At 51.9% G+C, this 19094-nt stretch overlaps 9 protein-coding genes across 9 annotated transcripts; 4 read left to right on the forward strand and 5 right to left on the reverse strand.

Annotated features, from left to right (window-relative positions):
- Positions 1 to 23: 23 nt before the first annotated feature.
- On the reverse strand, positions 24 to 659 carry AYO20_01867 (hypothetical protein; the record flags this gene model as incomplete). Its single annotated transcript, XM_022640173.1, has 1 exon — positions 24 to 659. The coding sequence occupies one exon, from the start codon at positions 657 to 659 to the stop codon at positions 24 to 26; it is 636 nt and encodes a 211-aa protein (XP_022503673.1).
- A 262-nt stretch (positions 660 to 921) lies between these two features.
- On the forward strand, positions 922 to 2841 carry AYO20_01868 (hypothetical protein; the record flags this gene model as incomplete). Its single annotated transcript, XM_022640174.1, has 1 exon — positions 922 to 2841. The coding sequence occupies one exon, from the start codon at positions 922 to 924 to the stop codon at positions 2839 to 2841; it is 1920 nt and encodes a 639-aa protein (XP_022503674.1).
- A 701-nt stretch (positions 2842 to 3542) lies between these two features.
- Positions 3543 to 3947, forward strand: AYO20_01869 (hypothetical protein; the record flags this gene model as incomplete). The annotated part of the gene is made up of 2 exons (XM_022640175.1): positions 3543 to 3757; positions 3833 to 3947. 2 exons carry the CDS (start codon positions 3543 to 3545, stop codon positions 3945 to 3947), a joined length of 330 nt encoding a protein of 109 aa, XP_022503675.1.
- Positions 3948 to 6319: 2372 nt separating this feature from the next.
- Positions 6320 to 7693, forward strand: AYO20_01870 (hypothetical protein; the record flags this gene model as incomplete). Its single annotated transcript, XM_022640176.1, has 2 exons — positions 6320 to 6732; positions 6832 to 7693. The coding sequence occupies 2 exons, from the start codon at positions 6320 to 6322 to the stop codon at positions 7691 to 7693; spliced, it is 1275 nt and encodes a 424-aa protein (XP_022503676.1).
- A 1655-nt stretch (positions 7694 to 9348) lies between these two features.
- AYO20_01871 (hypothetical protein) lies at positions 9349 to 10598 on the reverse strand (the record flags this gene model as incomplete). The annotated part of the gene is made up of 2 exons (XM_022640177.1): positions 9349 to 10382; positions 10487 to 10598. The coding sequence occupies 2 exons, from the start codon at positions 10596 to 10598 to the stop codon at positions 9349 to 9351; spliced, it is 1146 nt and encodes a 381-aa protein (XP_022503677.1).
- A 487-nt stretch (positions 10599 to 11085) lies between these two features.
- Positions 11086 to 12593, reverse strand: AYO20_01872 (hypothetical protein; the record flags this gene model as incomplete). The annotated part of the gene is made up of 2 exons (XM_022640178.1): positions 11086 to 12279; positions 12330 to 12593. The coding sequence occupies 2 exons, from the start codon at positions 12591 to 12593 to the stop codon at positions 11086 to 11088; spliced, it is 1458 nt and encodes a 485-aa protein (XP_022503678.1).
- Positions 12594 to 13031: 438 nt separating this feature from the next.
- Positions 13032 to 14675, reverse strand: AYO20_01873 (hypothetical protein; the record flags this gene model as incomplete). Its single annotated transcript, XM_022640179.1, has 1 exon — positions 13032 to 14675. One exon carries the CDS (start codon positions 14673 to 14675, stop codon positions 13032 to 13034), a length of 1644 nt encoding a protein of 547 aa, XP_022503679.1.
- Positions 14676 to 15319: 644 nt separating this feature from the next.
- On the forward strand, positions 15320 to 15817 carry AYO20_01874 (hypothetical protein; the record flags this gene model as incomplete). Its single annotated transcript, XM_022640180.1, has 3 exons — positions 15320 to 15431; positions 15482 to 15597; positions 15647 to 15817. 3 exons carry the CDS (start codon positions 15320 to 15322, stop codon positions 15815 to 15817), a joined length of 399 nt encoding a protein of 132 aa, XP_022503680.1.
- Positions 15818 to 16184: 367 nt separating this feature from the next.
- Positions 16185 to 18692, reverse strand: AYO20_01875 (hypothetical protein; the record flags this gene model as incomplete). The annotated part of the gene is made up of 1 exon (XM_022640181.1): positions 16185 to 18692. The coding sequence occupies one exon, from the start codon at positions 18690 to 18692 to the stop codon at positions 16185 to 16187; it is 2508 nt and encodes an 835-aa protein (XP_022503681.1).
- Between the last annotated feature and the right edge of the window lie 402 nt (positions 18693 to 19094).

The raw sequence follows: 19094 nt of genomic DNA on the forward strand, positions 1-19094 counted from the left end.
GATTCTTGATAGCGATGAGGGTATCATATTTCATCTTGTACTTCCAGACCAGGACCATTGAACTCGTCCTGTGTCAGAATACTGCCAACCCCCTCTTTCAGATAAAGCAGCAGGCGATACGCACTGTTGCCGTTCATGTAGTACCTATGCAGCTTCTTGCTCCTCAAGAACCCCAGTCGCTCGTACAACTTCATGGCCGCTGTGTTGGTCTCCTCGGTCTCCAAGGCGATCTCGTCTGCATCTTTCTCAATCATCAAATCCATCGCTTTGCTGACAAGCGTTGTGGCGATGCCCTTGCCCCGAAACTTGTCCTTGGTGGCCAGCATGGCGATGTATCCTCTCAATGGTCCTCCTCGATGTGGCTCTAGCTTACAGATCACCACCCCGGCGAGTCTGTTGTCATCGTTGGCGTCAACGGCCATGAAACAGAGTTCAGGCCACTGGTAGAGGAAGTACCGGTAGACATAGATACTGTAGGGTTCAGAGAGGTCTTTGGAGATCAGTTCGCGAATCTGAGAAAGGTATTCGGCTTCCTTCTCTAGTGAGTATTGCAGGTAGTGGATGTCGGCAGGAGTGGTTTGGAAGTGCGCACTGGCGGAGACCGCGCTGACTTTGCTGCCGCTGAGCGACTCGACAGCAGCAGCGGCATTGCCGCTCATGGTATCCTGGCTTCTAGGGTGTGGTCGAGAATGCCATATTGGAGGTGGAAAGCGAATCGCACGGAGAAGATTTGTTCCTGGAGATCTCTCGCCCTAGAAAACACCGATGACGAAACATGTGAAAGGGCCAGACCAGGATGATTTAATTGCACACTCAGCAGCAACTCATACCCCGAAGAATCCGCGCCCACCCCTGGAATATTATACTATCGCGTGCCTCAATGCAAGCCCATTGCTTGCTCGAGGCACTGTACTTTCAAACATGTCCTCTCTCCGTCGCCGCATTGCCAACATTATCAGCGAGTCACCTACACCCTCCCCCGAGCCTAGTCGCGATGGTACGCCAGATCCCAACGAAGAGGTCAAGGTGGTCTCCAGTAACAAGCTGGAACAACTCAAGAAAAGGAGACACAGTAAAAGAAGATCTGGCATCACGTTTGGACTAGGCGGCCTGTTAGGCCTATTATTGGCTTTACTGTTTGCTCAGTCGCAAGATGTTATCAAGTTGGAAGGATTGCTGGAGGTCAATTTAGACAGTCTGCTGGATGTCATTCCTGTAGGCATAGTGAATGATGTGAAGGATCTCTCGAGAGCTGAACGGGATGTCGTCAACTATGACTCGTTCTCCGTTGGTCTCCATCTGCTCTCCCAGGGAGTGAAAGCCCACCATCCCGTCATTATGGTGCCTGGAGTGATATCTACGGGACTGGAGTCCTGGTCCACAGGCGAAAAGTCCAGGCAGTACTTTCGGAAGCGGCTGTGGGGTTCATGGTCCATGATGAGAGCTCTCGTCATGGACCAAGCTGCCTGGAAGAAGCACATCATGCTGGACAAAGAGACAGGACTTGATCCTCCAGATATTAAGCTACGAGCAGCGCAAGGCTTCGATGCCACCGATTTCTTCATCACCGGATATTGGATTTGGAACAAAATCCTGGAAAATCTCGCCACCATCGGATATGATCCGACAAATGCGTTCACGGCTGCTTATGACTGGCGTCTGTCCTATGCCAACCTGGAGCGCAGGGATCAATACTTCACGCGGCTCAAGAACTATATTGAGGTGGCACAAATGACAACTGGTAAGAAGGCAGTCCTCGTCTCGCATTCTATGGGCAGCCAAGTTCTTTTCTACTTTATGAAGTGGGTAGAACACAAGGATCATGGTAAAGGAGGCTCCCGGTGGGTTAACAAACATATCGACTCATGGATCAACATCTCTGGTTGCATGCTCGGAACAGCAAAAGATATTCCAGCAGTACTCTCCGGCGAGATGAAAGACACTGCTCAACTCAATGCCTTTGCTGTCTACGGTCTGGAGAAGTTCTTATCCAAGGAAGACCGCGCAGAGATCTTCCGCGCCATGCCCGGTATATCGTCGATGCTGCCCAAAGGCGGTGATGCGGTATGGGGCAATGCTACGTGGGCTCCAGATGATTTGCCGCCTCCAATGCAGAACAAGACACACGGAACATTCATCTCGTTCAAGCCGCGTGGCAATCTTACGGAGCCCGTGCGCAAGAATCTCACAATGACACAAGCCTTTGACTATCTTATGCATATCGCAGAGCCTTGGTATGCGGAGCAGATCAAGCACTCGTATTCTCACGGCATCGCCCATACTAAAGCCGAAGTCGAACAAAACGAAAACAACCCTCTTACCTGGGTGAATCCCCTAGAGTCTCGACTTCCATATGCGCCTGACATGAAAATCTACTGCTTCTATGGTATCGGCAAGCCCACTGAGCGCTCATACTTCTACAAGGAGCACGGCCACCCACTGAACGGGTACATCAACGTCTCCATCGATACCAGTGTCAATTCTCCCAATGGCCGTCTCCAGCAGGCGGGCAGTGTTGACCACGGAGTCGTCTTTGGTGAAGGTGACGGTACCGTCAACCTCCTTTCCACCGGATACATGTGCGCAAAAGGGTGGCGAGAAATCAAAAGGTATAATCCTGCGAACATCAAAATCACGACCTTTGAGATGCCGCACGAGCCGGATCGGTTCAGCCCTCGAGGGGGGCCGAATACAGGCGACCACGTCGATATCCTGGGCAGAAGTAGCTTGAACGACTTGATTCTCCGAGTTGCAGGGGGAAAGGGCGAGCAGATTGAGGAGAGCTATGAGAGCAGGATCTGGGAGATCAGTGAGAAGGTGAAGATCTATAATGAGGAATGAACCTAATGATGGGAGCTGGAAACTGTACACTAAAGCCAATTGGGCGTTCTTGTTGTTGCATGGTGAGGCTTCGGGCGCTGTGGATTGTGCACTTGTGTGTCTCTTTCGAGTGGCACAGTGGCACGGACCCTTCAGGGGAGAATACCCCCCAATATAGACCCATTGAGAATTACGCATCAAAGTAGAATTGTACGAGTATATTACTGCGAAGAACAGACCCTTCCGAATTAGGCAATTATCACATGCCATGTGGGAGTGGCTTGTTTTGCTAACATGGCGTACTGGGCAGTGGCGGGCATTCTGGGGCCATCGCTCTGCTCTCCAATGAAGCAGAGATTATCGGTCGAAGCCACAGGAGCCACAGTTCAGCTGTGGCGCATCAGCCTCTCAATCCTTTTTGCCAAGGACGACTACAATCAGATTCGCCCCCTCAAGGTGCATAAGGAGGGCTCACAGGTGATCGACAAAGGGGACGACCCCCAGGGGCCAGAACGCACGAAGGATTGTGGTGCGAACCCTCATTTTTGTGTAGCATATCAAGGGCCCCAATCTTCACACCACGTTTCAAACGAACGTCGCGCCCCCAGTCTACACCGAACCTGTTTACCCACACAAAAGAACGTATATCACGCAGGCCACCGCTGTTGACACGAAGACTCTAAGGGCCACGTTCCTGACACCACGTTTACTTCCTCTTCACAATGGCCAAAGCAGGCAACCTCATTGCCCTCATCATCCTGATTGTCATCGTTGCCGTTGTCGCAGCCATCGGATTTGTGGCCTACTCAATCGCTCATGATGTCGGACACAAGACGCGGCAAAAACTGGAGAGGAAGAACGTTTCATTCAGTCGTGACGGGATGAAAGTCGGGGTGAAAGAAGTGACACGGGAACAACAGGAGGATGCGGCGCAGAGGTAGGCACGAACACATGCGCTCGAGAATTTGTCTTCGGAGGGCAAGAGAGGACTGACTTGGGAATCCCAACGCAGTGTTTTGACAAAAGTCTGGAACAACTCGTCTCAATCTCCGGCGCTAGGATCGGGACAGGGAAGCAAGACGCCTTCGGGGACGCCTGGAGCGGAGAAGAGGAACCCGTACGTGTGAATTGATTCTCCATTACTGTTCAGTGGCGCCACCTCGGTCAACCAAGAGTATGTGGAATATCAGGAAGCAATGCTGACTTGTCGATGGGCAGGTTTTCGCGCTCATCGTCTTCAGCGCAGTCGGTTCCTAGTCTCTCGCGACACGGGTCAAACCAGAACAACCTGTCTCGCACAACATCGGCGCAGACTCCTCTGTCACGGACCACCTCTTCGCAAAGCAGATCGTAAGAAGTTTCACTATTGAGCATCTCGAGAAGGAGAAGGGGTTATTTTCTGGCAATCCTCTTCCCCGTCGGCGCAAGAGCCGTGAACGTGAAACGATTTGGCGAGGAACATGTGCACGGCAGACTCAATTCAGATGCCAGACAGAATGGCTGATAGGTATTGAACCAAAGATGTATGAGGACGACATGATTCAACGGAAGTACAGATGGACGCTTTCGATCAAAAGCGATGAAGATCTCAAGAGCCACAGTACATAGCGCGATGGATGCGCAAATGCTCCACAAGCCAATCTGCCTAGATGGCCATGAACCAGAAGGGCAAGATAGCATTTTCTATCCCAATTCGAGGGAACGAGAAATGACGCTTCTAAACGGTTGTTCTGTTTCAAGCGACCCATTCATCGCAACGCTTCTGTATGATGCTTGATAATTCGTGCACCAATATCCGGATATGGAGCATTGACCAACTACTCGATTCTATGTCACTGTGTCCACTGTTCAGGCTGCTGGTGGCCCGTGCCCATGCCTTGCAACACTTGAGTCGAAGCACATGGTGATTACTCCGCAATTGGGGGTGACTTGGGAGTGTCAGCGATGCTCGGTCAGGGCCTTTGCACATCGGCAAGCAACGACAACGTGGGCGTCAAACTAGCCTATCGCAGCGCAACGCAAAGAAATTTCTACTTGTATGCAAGATGACCTCGTAAAAACATCTCTTGATTGGTCGTTATTTTCAGCTCTCGCTCCCTCGTGCTTTCTGTAGCTCGGCTGTGACCGGAAAGGCAAGCTCTTTGTGAATCTGCATTTTTTCCTTATGCACCAGTACCTCACGTGCGTTGTGTCGTGGGGAGTGGACAGGGTAATTTCGAGGGTGAGGTCAGTTCTCGGTATACTCGTATGATCTTATCTGTGTCGATCGCATTGGTTGTTGAGCAACGCTCTCTTTCGGTTGCAGAAAGGGGAAATTGGAGGGGGAGAAGGGTTAAGGCCCCAGAAATACGAGGATGGATGGTCTGACAGGGCGCTGATTGAGGGGATACCAGGGTTTTTGCTGAAAATGATAGAATGACCAGACATTCACAAAGAATTCTCATACCGAGGGGAGATTGCCATTAATCACGCGGGTACCCATCGCTCATCCCGGGGTGGTCGCCTCCAATGCTCAATGCTTACAAGTAATGCTTAATGCACAAATCATCCTCAATCCCACCCTCCAGCTTCGTGTTCGGGTTCGCGCGGCTACACCTTGTTCCCAGGCCCTCTTCTTGATAGTGTGTCTGTCCTAGCCACAGTAAATTAGTATTCCGCACTTGTAGTGCAGATAGGAAACCACAGTATATAGGGTACTCCATTGAGTCTTGTCGTCATGACTGCTATCACATGTGAGTTTGCATCACTGCAACCAAGCTGTCGGTGAACTTTGGCAGCTCATAGTGACGTCGAGGAATGCAGTAGAGGATTTTTTTTCTCACAGGCATTGATCGCGAAAGGGGCGCAAACTCTGCGCTTTAGGCGGCGAAGAGCGGGTGTGGTGGAGCTGGACATCCCCCGAAAAGCCACCAGTTGGGTGCAAGAGCCTCTCACAAAGAGAGCCCCGAAGGCCCCGAAGGTGAGCGACAGGGCCTGAGCCACTTTAGACTCGCCTACCAGGACGGCTTGGGTTTAGGGCGTATTTTCCTTGGACCGGCCTGATCGTATCCATTTGCGAGCCTATCCACCTTTCGACCTTCTCGACTGGGCGATACAAGCGACAGAGAGGCCGGCATTCTGTGGAAGAGCGAACCGCGAGCCCGTTGCTCGTCTGGGCTGCTTCCTTTTCGCACCAAGTCGATCCGCAGACATCCACATCGTCTCTATCTTCCTCCAGTGCTCACCTAAGCCCTTTAACCACTGTCATACTCTCGTACCTCTTTGACTGATTTCCATATCTTCTTTCGTCTTCCCCTTCTGGTCATCATTCTTCCGGCCTCCTCGGATCCTCTGCTCGACCCTCTTCGCGTTCTACCTTCGTTGTCTCTCGAATCTCTACCTCTCGCCGTCGCCTCGAGACTCTTCCACCGCAACGCCAACGTCCAAATTTCGCGCACGAGACTCGCTCGGCCCGGCCTGCCCTGACCTCGCTTCCCACCAGGCACCCGACACAGGTGCAATGCAGGCTTCCTTGCCGTCCTGGAAGGACGCCGAAAAGAAGCAGATTCAAATCCAGATCCCATGGAAATCCCTACAACTTCTCGTCCCTCACAGGCTGCGGCGCAGGCTGAGATCAAAGCTCCGCAACCGATCGTCACCTGCATCCTCGCTCGCCTCCCTCAAGACTTCATTCTCTCCTGCCGACACATTACGGTCACTACAGAATCATAGATGGTCGATTTATGACGGGCAATGGCTGTTTCTCGCGGTGGTGGGCATTTTTTCGCTGAGCATCATTGAGTACCCGGGTCCTTTGGTCAAGACGGCGGTCGCTACACTCCTCCTCGCCTCATTCATATTTCCTGTCACGCGACAATTCTTCCGACCCTTTACACCTATTGCCGCATACCTCATTTTCTTCTATGCCTGCAGGTAAGTTTGTTCGTGTATTTTGGCGAGAATCGCCTTGTTCTGCGCCCAATCCCGCATCCAGTGAAGAAAATACTAAGTGTTGATTTTCCACACCTACAGATTCATCCCGGCTTCCTGGCGACCTCCCATCTGGGTCAAAGTCCTCCCCGCACTCGAAAACATTCTTTATGGTGCCAACCTCAGCAATATCCTTTCCGCCCACAAGAATACTGCCCTGGATCTCATGGCTTGGTTCCCCTATGGACTGGGTCACTTTGGTGGCCCTTTCGTGGTTGCCGCAATTATTTTCGTCTTTGGTCCACCCACGACTCTTCCAGTCTTTGGATTCAGCTTTGGGTACATGAATCTCGCCGGAGTCATCATCCAGGTCTTGTTTCCATGTTCAGCTCCGTGGTACGAGAACATGTACGGCCTGGCACCAGCCAACTACTCCATGCAAGGCTCGCCCGCCGGTCTAGCTCGTATTGATGCATTGCTCGGAATCGATATGTACACCTCGGGATTTACCGCCTCTCCAATGGTCTTTGGTGCCTTTCCGTCACTGCATGCAGCGACCGCCACTCTCGAGGCGCTGTTCATGAGCCACATCTTTCCCCGATACACCCCGCTGTGGGCGTTTTACGCGGCTTGGCTATGGTGGTCAACCATGTATCTCTCGCATCATTACGCTGTGGATTTGGTAGCTGGGAGCCTGATGGCAGGTGTCATCTTCTACTTCGCAAAGGCTAAGTTCCTGCCGAGACTTCAGCCTGACAAGCGGTACCGATGGGACTACGACTACGTCGAGATCGGTGAAGTCCAGAACGACTATAGCTATGGCATTGCTGGCCTCGATGGCAGCAGCCCCGACAGCGACGAGTGGACCATCGGCTCTTCGTCCTCCATTTCTTCCGGTTCGTTGAGCCCGACCGAGGAGAGCCCCAAGCCTTGGACGGACGCATACTCGAATTACGAAAGATGACATGGTTACACTATTTGACATGAAACCTTCAAAGGCCTCTCATGAACTCTACAGCAGCTTTAACCTGGCGTTTCTGTTACGAATCAAAGACGCATACGGATCAAGAACCTTGCATATGAGCGCTCAATTTTTCTGGATTTCTGCACATAGAACAACAGCCTCCACTATAATACAACGGCCACTGCGACTACCCCTTTCCCCGACAAGACCACCTCCCAAGGACCTGACTGAACCCTGTCCTATTTGCTCCGGACACTGTTTCATGAGGCTGGCTTGACTCGGAAGTACACATGGGGATCCCACAGTCGCCGGCACGAGGTTTTTCTTTTTGGACTGGGACGTGGTTGGGGTTGTGAATTGGGAAGGCTTTGCAACGCAGAATCGGCCTGCTTATCACCCCATGGTTTTGGCGTTTTTGCTGGACTCCAGCATATTCTGATTTCACGCTGGTGTTTAAACCTGGAATGTTTGAGCGATGTGGCTTCCAGCAGCCTGTTTGTCGTCCAGCGGCTACTGTTTACCGTCTGGATGGATGCATTACATTCGCTTTGCACACCCTTTTTGTACAATACAGATATCGAGATACGACCGATATGCCATTCGCTTGGTTCAACACGGGATACCGGGAAGGAAGACGGAGGAGGGATCAGAGTCTACATTCGCTTCTAGAACGCGTTCGGGCAATGAGTTTGGATGAGCTGTGAGAATTAGGAGCTGGTCAGAGACATGGTTGGTCACAAAATATCTGCAGGGCGAAATCCATATCAAAATCACGAATGATCCTGGACATGGACATACAGCCAACCATTGCGACAAGACACCAGAAGAGGACAACCTTTGAACATCAGCCATCCATGTCCATGTCCGTTAGCAACGTTCGGCTCCACAACAGCCCCAGCCACGTTCACACACACGGTTGAGACCCCATGCCTACAACATCGCCCCCAACAGACCTGCATGGTTGTTGGTTGACGATCACAGCAGCTCGATGCATTGATGGGAGCTGGTTGGTCGAGTGATGGGATGTTGTGTAACGGCATTGACATGATGCCTGGATTAAGTTGATGAGATGCTCTTGGTCCAGGGACAGGAATCCCACGAGGCGCAAGGCAACCCGAAAATTTAATCTAGTAATTTAATACCTAATGAACAAGAGGACCGCGATGGTCCCTTTTCCAACAACTGTACGAGGTATCTTCCGCACACCTTTTCTTTGTCTCGGTCGAACATGCCACCATGAGCAGAGGACGGGTGAATTGGGATCTTCTGTACGGATGGTTCGGCCCCGCGGGTGATGGATGGGGTATTGAGGCGTAGAGTGTTTCATGTCTGTCGCATGTAAGCATGGCTGGCATGGCAGCATGGGTAGGGTGCCGGGGTGCATGGATTACCTGGGCCGGCGGGATGGTGGATGCCCATGTCTGTCTCGAGGCGGCAGGAGGGGATGCAAGTCCCTATCATCAGATGGAAGGACCTGGATAACCACTAATGCTGCTGTTGTACCGAGTTCTCTTCGATGGTGAGTTGCTTGTATACCATTGTTTCTACAGACGCATTATTTGTACCGAGTAGTCGCTGAGAATCCAGCCATTGAACACCGATTACATCGTACCGTATACCTCGCTCGTAGTCTACTCTGAGCCAGCTGTTGTCAACTACTCCATACGCCTCAAGACGCCGTCGAGGCCCATCCTGCTCAGACAGCTCCTCTTGATCTCGTCGACACTGTTGCATCCACAAAGCGCCATGCACCGGCGGAAATCGTCGTAGAGCATCTCCAGCATCTTCTCGACGCCTGACTGTCCACTGTGCGCAAGCGCCCAGATGGCGGGTCGGCCGACCCAGACGCATTGGGCCCCCAACGCGAGGGCGATGAAGATGTCTGTTCCCTTCCTGATGCCTCCGTCCATGTGGATCGGGATGCGTCCCTGGGCGGTGTCGACGCATTCCACCAATGCGTCAATGGTCGCGGGGACGCCGTCGAGTTGTCGTCCACCGTGGTTGCTGACAATGATGCCGTCGCAGCCGTGTTGAATGGCCAACTCGGTATCCTCGGCCGTGACGATGCCCTTGATCCAGATCTGCATCTTGGTCCGTTCTCTCAGCCACGGGATGTCGCGGGCCCAGTGGTGCGAGTCGTCGTTGAAGGCCGTGAAGCCGCTGTCGTGCGTCTGCTTGCGGATCATCTCACTCGTCAACTCGAGGATGGGGAACCCGAGTCCTTCGGGGGTCCGAAAGTCGTTGCGCCACTCATTGTACCGCACGCCCAGCACGGGCGAGTCGGCGGTGAGCAGGATGGCTTTGCAGCCCGCCGCTTCGGCTCGCAGGATGATGCGCTCCTGGAGGGGCCGGTCTTTCATGGTGTACATCTGCATGGCGTAGTTGACGCCGCCGTTGGATGCCCCGACGACGTCCTCTACTGAGTAGTTTGAAAAGCTCGAAATCCCCATGTTGATGCCGACCTTCGCACACGCCCGGGCCGTTGCCACTTCCCCGTCCGGGTGAGCCATGGCCTGGATCCCTGCGGGCGACACGCACAGGGGAAACTTGATGGTCCGCCCGAGACAGGTGGTCGAGGTGGACAACTGGGAGACATCGACGAGGACGCGCGAGCGTAGACGGTACTTGTAGAAGGCGGAGCTGTTTTCGGCAATCGTGGTTTGGTAGGTTGAGCCGGAGTTGAAGAAGTCTTGATTGCTCTCCGACGTGTTAGATGTAGGGCGAAGATGCAGAAGAGGATGAAGGGGAAGATGGACCAAGGCATATAGACTAAACCCAACGAATGGACATTACCTCTTGCAACCTCTGGCAGCTTTGCGTCTGCAATTGCTTTGATGTCTTCCATACACAGGATCGAGGAATCATCGCCCTTTACAGGCACCGGAACTGGACCTCCGCCAGACATACTCGGTTCTGTTCGCGGCTCTTTTTTGTTGCTCTTTGAACGCGTTGGTGATGCGTGACTTGGAGAGGGAGGAGTCAAGTGTTAATCTGCTATGCTCTGCTCTGTTGGTGAGATGAGGTCATCAACCCAAAACTTGAGGTTCGAATAATTCGAGTGTCCAAGTCGATATCAACTTCGAGTCAAAACTGACAATAAATTCTCTTCGTGAGCCACGAGATCGCTAGACTCGCAGTTCAATTGGAGATGAATGAAGCGCCCTTCGATGACAACCACTTTGACAATTTGCCGACTTCGGCCTGTCGCCGGCTGCCAAAGCTTCGCTTTGCAAGGTGCGTTATCTACAGATTATATACACAGATATCCCCTATCTCGAGAATCTCTCGCGTGGGCCAATATCCATTGACCATGGCCACCGTTAAACCTGAACAAGTCCGCCAGAGAATTTGCTGACCACCCTAGCTTTTGTACAATGCCTTTGAGCTATCCTTCAACACATCGCCTCTTTCTCGTCAAGGATCCTCTTCACCTCAACACCGCTCAGTCCTGGCCCATTGAGAATAACGCTTTCAACGCTCCCGACAGTATAAATGGACACCCACATTCCTGGGATTTCATCTTGCAGTATATGAATACACATCCTGAGTTCAGCATCCCCAATCGGGACGGTCAGACTGCCTTTGATATCGTTGATCAACTGCTTCATGCTAAACGACACCTTGCCTCTAACCTTGCTTGGGCTCGAGTGAACACATGACACGAAATTCGCGCTCAATTTGCGTTGTTGTTTCATTCGGAGGATCTCGACCACTTCTGCAATGCGGCCGATAGCGTATCGACGAAGTGTGGCTTCTGCGCTCTGAGGTGTCACGGCAGAATTGACAAGCGCTTTGGCTCTGACACGGTCTAGAAGGGACAGTGTGCGATCTTTCACAATCTGCGGATTGTTGACCTCATTCTTCTCAAAGGCGTTGCTCGTGTACAGCGAGAACTGCGCTCCTGCACGGGTTTGTGCTTCGGATGCCAACCCCAATATCTCCCTCCGGGCTGTCTCGGCTTTGGCTTTGCGCACTTGGGTCTCGACGCCGACGTCGAAATTTAGACGAGGAAAGTTCTGAATTGGCCCATGGACCCAACAGGAAGAATTATTCCGCTGAGAGATCCAGCAGGCCTCGATTTCGGCTTCATACAGCTTTTGCAGATTACACTCATCCCACCGGGGAAGAAAAGATCTCTTGCTGCCTGCACCGACATACTCGATGTTGTAGCGGACAAAATCGGCGCCCGTCATGGTGAGTCTGAAGGGGCCCTCCTGGTGCTTGAGGAGGCGACCGCTGAAATGTGTTGAGACATCCAACTCGTAGATGGCCAGCATCCGTTGAATATCCTCCCTTGTCACGGTGTGTTTCTTCCAAAGCCTGGTGACAGAGCTCATCAGACTTCCCAAATCGGCTGGTGTGGATTGGCCATTGTGTACAAGGTGGAGAGCAAATGCCTTGAGGAAGGCTGCGTGCAATGACACAAAGTCCTGCAAAACTGGAGGAAGAGCCTGCGGAACTGGCTCGGCATTATCCGTGTCGAGAGAAAGTTGCCGAAAGGTGAGGGTTGGGGAGAAGTCCATATCGACGACCTCTTTTTCGCCTTTGGACTTGCTGGAGGGAGGCGTTGGTAGTTGCAACTTGGGCTGAAGAGAGGTTAGCACAACTGCAACAAGCGCCTCAAAAGGGCCCTGACCTTTTTGCTGTTGATCTGGGTGATATACACACTGCCCGCCTCGCTCTCACTGTCATCCTGCACTGCATCACGTTTGCGCTTGGGGACATGCTTGAGAGTCTTCTTGGTTTGGGCCACAGGTTTGGGAGCGACCTCTTCCAATTTCGACCTGAGGGCGACGGAGAGTTTGGCAGATTTCGAGGCTTTAGAGACCTTTGCGCGGGTGTCGACGGGCGTTTGGCGTTTGCTGATCCGATTCGAAGTTCCACGCACGGAAGGAGCCATCGCTGGACTGGGGAGGGAAGGTGCGGTCTCGAAATCGACTGTCCACGCTGAGGCTGTGAAAGCGAGAGCCAAAGAGCAATGAGCAGAGTTGTATGTTGCACCGAGAAGAGTGAATAGAATTAGGACTGAGAGCTTCACAAGCTCGGCATTCCTGTATGTTTGGATATACTTCCTGTGTCGAGTGCAATTGGATCTGTCTCGCCATTTAAGAGGAAATCGAAAATCGCGTCGCGACGCGACCCGCAATGGCGCTAACCTGATATGGTTATATTGCATCCCCAGCCACCGGTTATCGGCCTTGACGGATGATCATCCTCAGACCCAACAATGGAATAATACTCGGTACGAGGTACTTGTCTCCCAACCTCACCACGCCCAGCTACTCCAGTCAAACGCCTGCGCTAACTAATGAAGAATGCACCTCGCTCTCTCAGACCACTAGTCTTGGTCTGGAACATAAACCTCATCGGTTCCCAATCGTGGAGACGAGTCTTGCTCCACTTGATCGTCCTCGCTGTCATACGCACGACCTTTGCCCTTATCTTCCTTTTCTCTCGTCCTCTCTTGCTCCTGCGTGCTCTCAATGGACGACTGCTTTTCAGGGTTGAATATGGTCTGCGTGTTTCCCCCCTCAATGTCAGCCTTCTCAGGTATTCCTTTGATCTCTTCCACAAGGTTGTCATCTGCTGCTGGTTTGAGAGCCGGCTGATCGAAGATGGTGGCTATTGGCCGGGTCGCCAGACTTTCAGCATCGTTGGTCTTCAATACATGCTTCCTGTCGCTCCAATATTCGAGTGCTCCAATTTCAGCGTCGGCAGCCTCCACAGCAGCAAGCAGATTGTTGATTCTCCGGCTTTCAGCGTCCCCCTCCGGCTTGTTCTGTTCTTCGTGGGACTTCCGGTGTTCGCGCGCTTCAATTGCCGTCTTTTTAAGATATAAAAGGAGCTGCCTCCTGGAATTCTGGAAAACGAGGAAGGACATGATATCCGGTATGTGGTCTTTGAGGTAGACTAGCTCCTCTCCGCCTTGTCGAACAAACCTCTTGACCACATCAATTTTCTCTCGATCGATGGGCGCAAACTTTAGTGCCGTAAGGAGGGTCGCAATGTCTTTGATCTCCTCGGGCGGTTCGTCGTGATCGATTGTGCTTGGATAGCTCACGAAGCTTGATGGTCTCGCGGTTTTACCGGGGCCATCTACTGCACTGATCGGACTACGATCTCGTTTGGAATGAATGGTGAAATAGTCGCCGTTTAGATGGTGGGCATCGTCCACGCTTCCTGGCCTACCATAATTGTCATGCACATCCCGCTTGACTCTCTTCCGTAGCCATCGTCTCCGCCGGACGAATGAGTGAAACCAAGGATGTGTCCCATGCCAGGTCCAGTTGCGTCCAAAGGCAAAAGAATACTGCCATCCTTCCTCGTCTACGTCGTGGCTCATGTCGACGTACCAGTTGTTCCATGCCCATTCCCAGGTCGGATCAGGCACCTGAGCATTGGTGATATTGACAGCTGAATCCTTCAGATCTTTGGTTGACCAAGGACTGGGGTCGGGCGGTAACAGAGACGAGTGTGAATAAAATGGAATGCCACAGAAGAACCATCCACGCTGGTTTTCGTAGAGGATGTCAATCTCATGGACTTCGTGTTTAAGCTTTCTGGACTCCCGCTTTCTCCTCTGTGCTCTCTTCCGTCCTCTTGTCGCAGATGCCGCGTGTGCAAAGTCCACCTCCTGTGTACCAGCCTGTGTCCCGGCATCTGGCGTCTGTTGAGCCGTTGCCGGCCGTGATGAGTGTTCGTCGACAGCAACAACGCTGCTCGTCTTGGAAGGGTATCGGTCCTGCTGGTACTTGGCATACTTCCGACGGCCAAGGTGCTCCTTCAAAGACTCTCTTGTTCCCTTGGTTGCCAGCTCTCTTGCGCTCGAGCTTGGAGAGCTTGAACGAGGCTCATCGTGGGATTGGGGTTCGTTCACAGGCCGGGTGCTGTCGATTAGAGAGATCTCATGGTCGTACGGGTCAGCTGCAGATCCATCATAGGCAGTGATACGAGTCAGAATCTTGGAAACATTTTCTGACATGCCTCTGGAACTTTGGCGCGCTCAGCGAACCAACTCAGCCGGCCTCAACTCCGAGTCGAGGTTCAAGGCCTGGACGGCTACCCAAAGCGAGAGTCTACACCAGTGGCGCCTGCACCCAAATTGCGAGGTTCGTTTTCGAGACTGCTTGACCAGGGGGCTAATGGTAGGTAGGAATGATAAAGTGATGCGTTAGGTTATGGAGAAGTTTATTGCCGGACTTGGTAGACAGGTTTTCTATGGGAAAGTATAAGAGCGTACCTGCAGTGGGCGGCGGTGCAGTGTTTACGTCGTCGGCGTACGCGAACAGAAAGCTGAGTGGCTGGCGTCTTCAGATGACGCGGGGAATCGAATTCTCGTATTTTCGCCATGCCGCCAATGATGTCACTGACACCGACCACCTGCACCACCTGCAATGCCAGGTTTAATTGCCTGCGCAGCTGCAATCATACCACTACTGCCTTTACGAGCCCTTGTTGAACGCCGAGCTGACCTTCACCAATAGCTTCAAAGGTTCATTTCGTACCTAGCCCAGCTCACACCTTCTCTAAGTATCGTCATTCCTCGACTCACTCACCATTGAGCGGTTTACTTCCAGACATCCTCCGTTCCTGAATCACTTCAGCACATCCCAGAGTCTCCTCGTCATGTCTTCGAGCCGCGGACTTACTGTTGCGGGCCTGGCGGTAGCTGGCGGAGTCGGGTACTATCTCTATAACGCTGGTGGTAACCCCAAGGTTGCTCAGAAGAACCTCGAGGGTAGGTCTGCGCGCCCGTTTGACATTGAGACTTACTAAACTTATGAATAGCCGATGCCTCCAAGTTCTCCTCACAGATAAAGAGTGAAATCCCAGGAAGAGAAAAAGAAGCCGAGAAGAAAGGGGAAGCCATCGCTTCTCAAGCAGGCCAGAAGTTTGACCAAGCTGTGAGCCGCATCCTCGTATCCAGCAGATTGAGATACTGACAGCATTTAGTCTGCTGACGCCAAAGCCAAACTCACCGAAGCCGAAGCAAAAGCAAGAGAGGTTAGCCAGAAGACAGGAAGTCAGATCAACAGTGCCATCGACAAGTTCGATAAAACGGTGGAAGAAAAAGCCGCAAAGGCAAAGAGTGGGATAAGCAGCTGGTTCGGAGGCGGTAAGTAGGTCAAAATGTTGGGAGACCTGCTGGTGTTGGCGTCGGCGGAATACCATCCCTGTACATTCTTGCCCGTGGGCTGCTTCGGCATCGATGGATCCTCAGGATGACACTCGATCACCTCATATGACAAAGTATTCTCTGTCAGTTTAGTGAACCTCCACAATCATATCAGTCACACAGAACATTGCTATTTGCTACTTGAAAAACCTGCGAGCGGCACATTTTGAATCGTGTTAGGCGAAAAGGGGATGATGTCGGATGGCTTGGTGATACATAGTCCTCGTCTTAAATACGCACTTTCGTGCAAAGTCGGCGTCTCCAACACGACGTGTGCTGGACGGCAGGTGGATCTGCCATGGGATAGTGGTTTGTTCATTGCTTGTCCCGGAAAAAGACCTCTACGCCCTTCTCTATATCTGACCAGTCCCGCAAGCTGTTGTTCATGCTTCCATGTATCCAGGCAGGCAACTTGCGAGATATCCTCTCCGTTGAAAACCGTCTGTCGAGCATCAAAATCGCAGCATAGTCGTTTCTGTGCCGGATTACTCTTCCGATGCTTTGATTCACAGCCCTCATGCAGGTGTTTTCGTAGTATCCTCTGCTCGCACTTTTCGCCTCGGCCCTGCTTTCTGCTTCCGTCTTCCCCTGGCTTTTGCAGTGCTCATAACGAATCCCCTCAATATGTTCCATCTTGGCCCTCCATTCCGCTCCGTTAGCATTTGGGAATGGAAGACCAACTGCAATTACGGCCCGACCGAGTTTGTCTGAGAAGTTGATGCCCTCTGAAAGCTTTCCACCCACAACTGACAACATCAGGCCCCCTCTCCCGCCATCCACGGCGGCGGCGTATTCCTGCAGTAGTTGATCGACAGCGATTGACTTGGATTCCTGAAAAGGTGCCTTGACGTTACCGAGCGCTTGCATTACTGGCCGGGGAGCTGGTAGGCGCTGCCAAATTGAAACCACTCGTGCAAGATAATCGTAGCTGGGGAAGAATACCACAACCCCATCCGGCACGATGCTGCATACTCGTACAACAAGGTCTCCCAATTCAAGGATCATTCTTTCGGAGCCACGCATTTCGTACCTAAAATCGAACTCAATGCCAGAAGGTCCCCTCCCGACGGCCTGAGCGAATAGGTGAGAAGGGGGAACTATGTGGCCGAAGCTGAATGACCGAAGCCGATCTTTGTCGAGATATGAGAACAGATAATCTGAATAGTCGGACATGGGGGACATGGTGCCGCCTGCCAGAATAACCGCTCTAGCATCTTGAACTATTTGTCGAAAATGCTCTCTCGGGTCGAGCAGCGTGTATCGGACGACAACTTCGTCATCATGTCGGCTTATGAAAAATCGTCCTTCGTCGTCCGGATTCATTAATACTATCAGAAAGTTTTGAAAGTGCAGCAAGGCACCCTTGCCCTGATTCGAAACAGAGTGATCTCGTCGCACCTCGGAGTATCCCTCAACCTTGTGGAAGAGCTTACTTTCGTGCAGGTATTGTAAGAGTTTGTGGGGTTTGATCTGATCAACGCCTTTCCCGGACATGAGTTGTGCAGCCGTTATAGTTGCTTCAGTTGAAGTCGTCTTTTGCAACGTGCCACGCAGACTGTCGGTCATCGAATTCAGCAACCGTATCACTTGCATAATATACACACGATTTTTCCCTTTCAAGCGATTCTTGAAGCGACCCGCGTAAGCAGTAACTTGCCGAGCACCTTCTTCGAGCTGGCTCAAACGCAGTGAGATGGAGAAGGTGTCTGCGATGGCATCCATAAGATTGTGAGCCTCATCAATGATTACAACATTGTCTTTCACGGAGACCCCCAAAGCTTCACGGGCGGACCTTTGTAGGAGGAGAGGATAGGGCAACGTGAGCACCTCGCTCATGGTTATGGCTGCTCGCGAAGCATAATAGGGACAGAGTTGCATTTCCCTGCCTAGACGACTCGTATCTTCGATGTCGCGAACCTCTGCAACAACTCGGTCTCGAAAATCTTCAACTTTTGATTTATCGTCTCTTGCAGGGATATAGGGACATTTTTTGTCTTTGGGAGTGGCAGGCTTCTGCAGTTCGAGACATTGCTCATTGATTGCGAAGGCAGACGACAGTCCTGCAACTTTGCTGTTGATGCACAAATTTTTTCGTGAGCCTAGAGCAAGATGTTTAACTCGTTCCTCAAGCGAAGGCTTGTGTGTGAAATCTGCAGCCTCTAAAGAAAGGGATGGAGGAAGATTGACACGGCGCAGTTCATTCACGAATTGTGTGAGCTGAGAGTGAGTGCGCGAACAAAAGATAATCTTAAGTCGATCTTTTTCTTCTTGTTCTTCAACATTAGTTCTCGTTGGGCCTGGTAGCTTGTCGAGCAGGGCTTGAGTTGAGCTCGAGAGGCCGGCGGTTGAGTAATTTGCAATGCTCGTCTCTTCCCTCTCGCTGTCGTAGTCCTCCAACATAAACTCATCCTCATCTGGAGCATTACCCTCGTCAGTTGGAATCTTAGTTCGAGGTTTCTTGGAAGCTTTCGCGTCGTGTTGACGCTGTCGGCGGGATGCTTCTTCTTTACGGATTCTGGAAAGCCTCAATTCAAGCTCCTCGCGTTCAAGAAGTAGCTCACGACGTTGGGCGGTTTTTTCAGCCTCTAAAAGCCAGTCAAGCGGCTCACCTCCACCCGTCAGACCTTGAAGTGCCCGTTGTTCATGGTCTCGGAGCCAGGTCAAAGCACCACAGATCAAGCTCAACGACTTGCCAGTGCCCGTAGGAGATTCAAAGATTCCCACCTTCTTCTCCTCTATGCAGCGATAGAGTTCTCTCATAAAATCTAGCTGGATGGAATAAGGCTGGTAAGGATGACTGAAATTGGCTTGGGTAGGCTCCATGATGGTTGGCTACTTCGGTCGAAGCCTTGCGCCTCTTACTGCTGCAACATTAGTTGCAGGGTATAATCTAGTTCAGGTTGACGAGGTTTGAAGGCATTCTTAGCAGAGAAACACTTGCGCATCGGACTCGAGGGAGTGGTATTGTCGTTCGGAGTGGCTAGGAGGTTGAGGGCCTTCGAAGAATGTCTGGCAATCTGCCAAAGGCCATAGCAGATACATACTCGTACCTTTGCACAGAAAATCGTAGCGAGGATTGATATTGCCAGATAATTGGACCCCCGCTCGAAGGAACGGCTCGTCGTATGCAAAGGAATGAAGGCCCCGATTTTGTGAATTGTCAGGGGACAAAATCTCGTTGCCAAAATTGTACGAAGGGGATATGACTTTGTTGTGGCTGTGCAG

The sequence above is a fragment of the Fonsecaea nubica genome, assembly GCF_001646965.1.
Source record: "Fonsecaea nubica strain CBS 269.64 chromosome Unknown Scaff8, whole genome shotgun sequence".
NCBI classification, from domain to species: Eukaryota; Fungi; Ascomycota; class Eurotiomycetes; order Chaetothyriales; family Herpotrichiellaceae; genus Fonsecaea; species Fonsecaea nubica.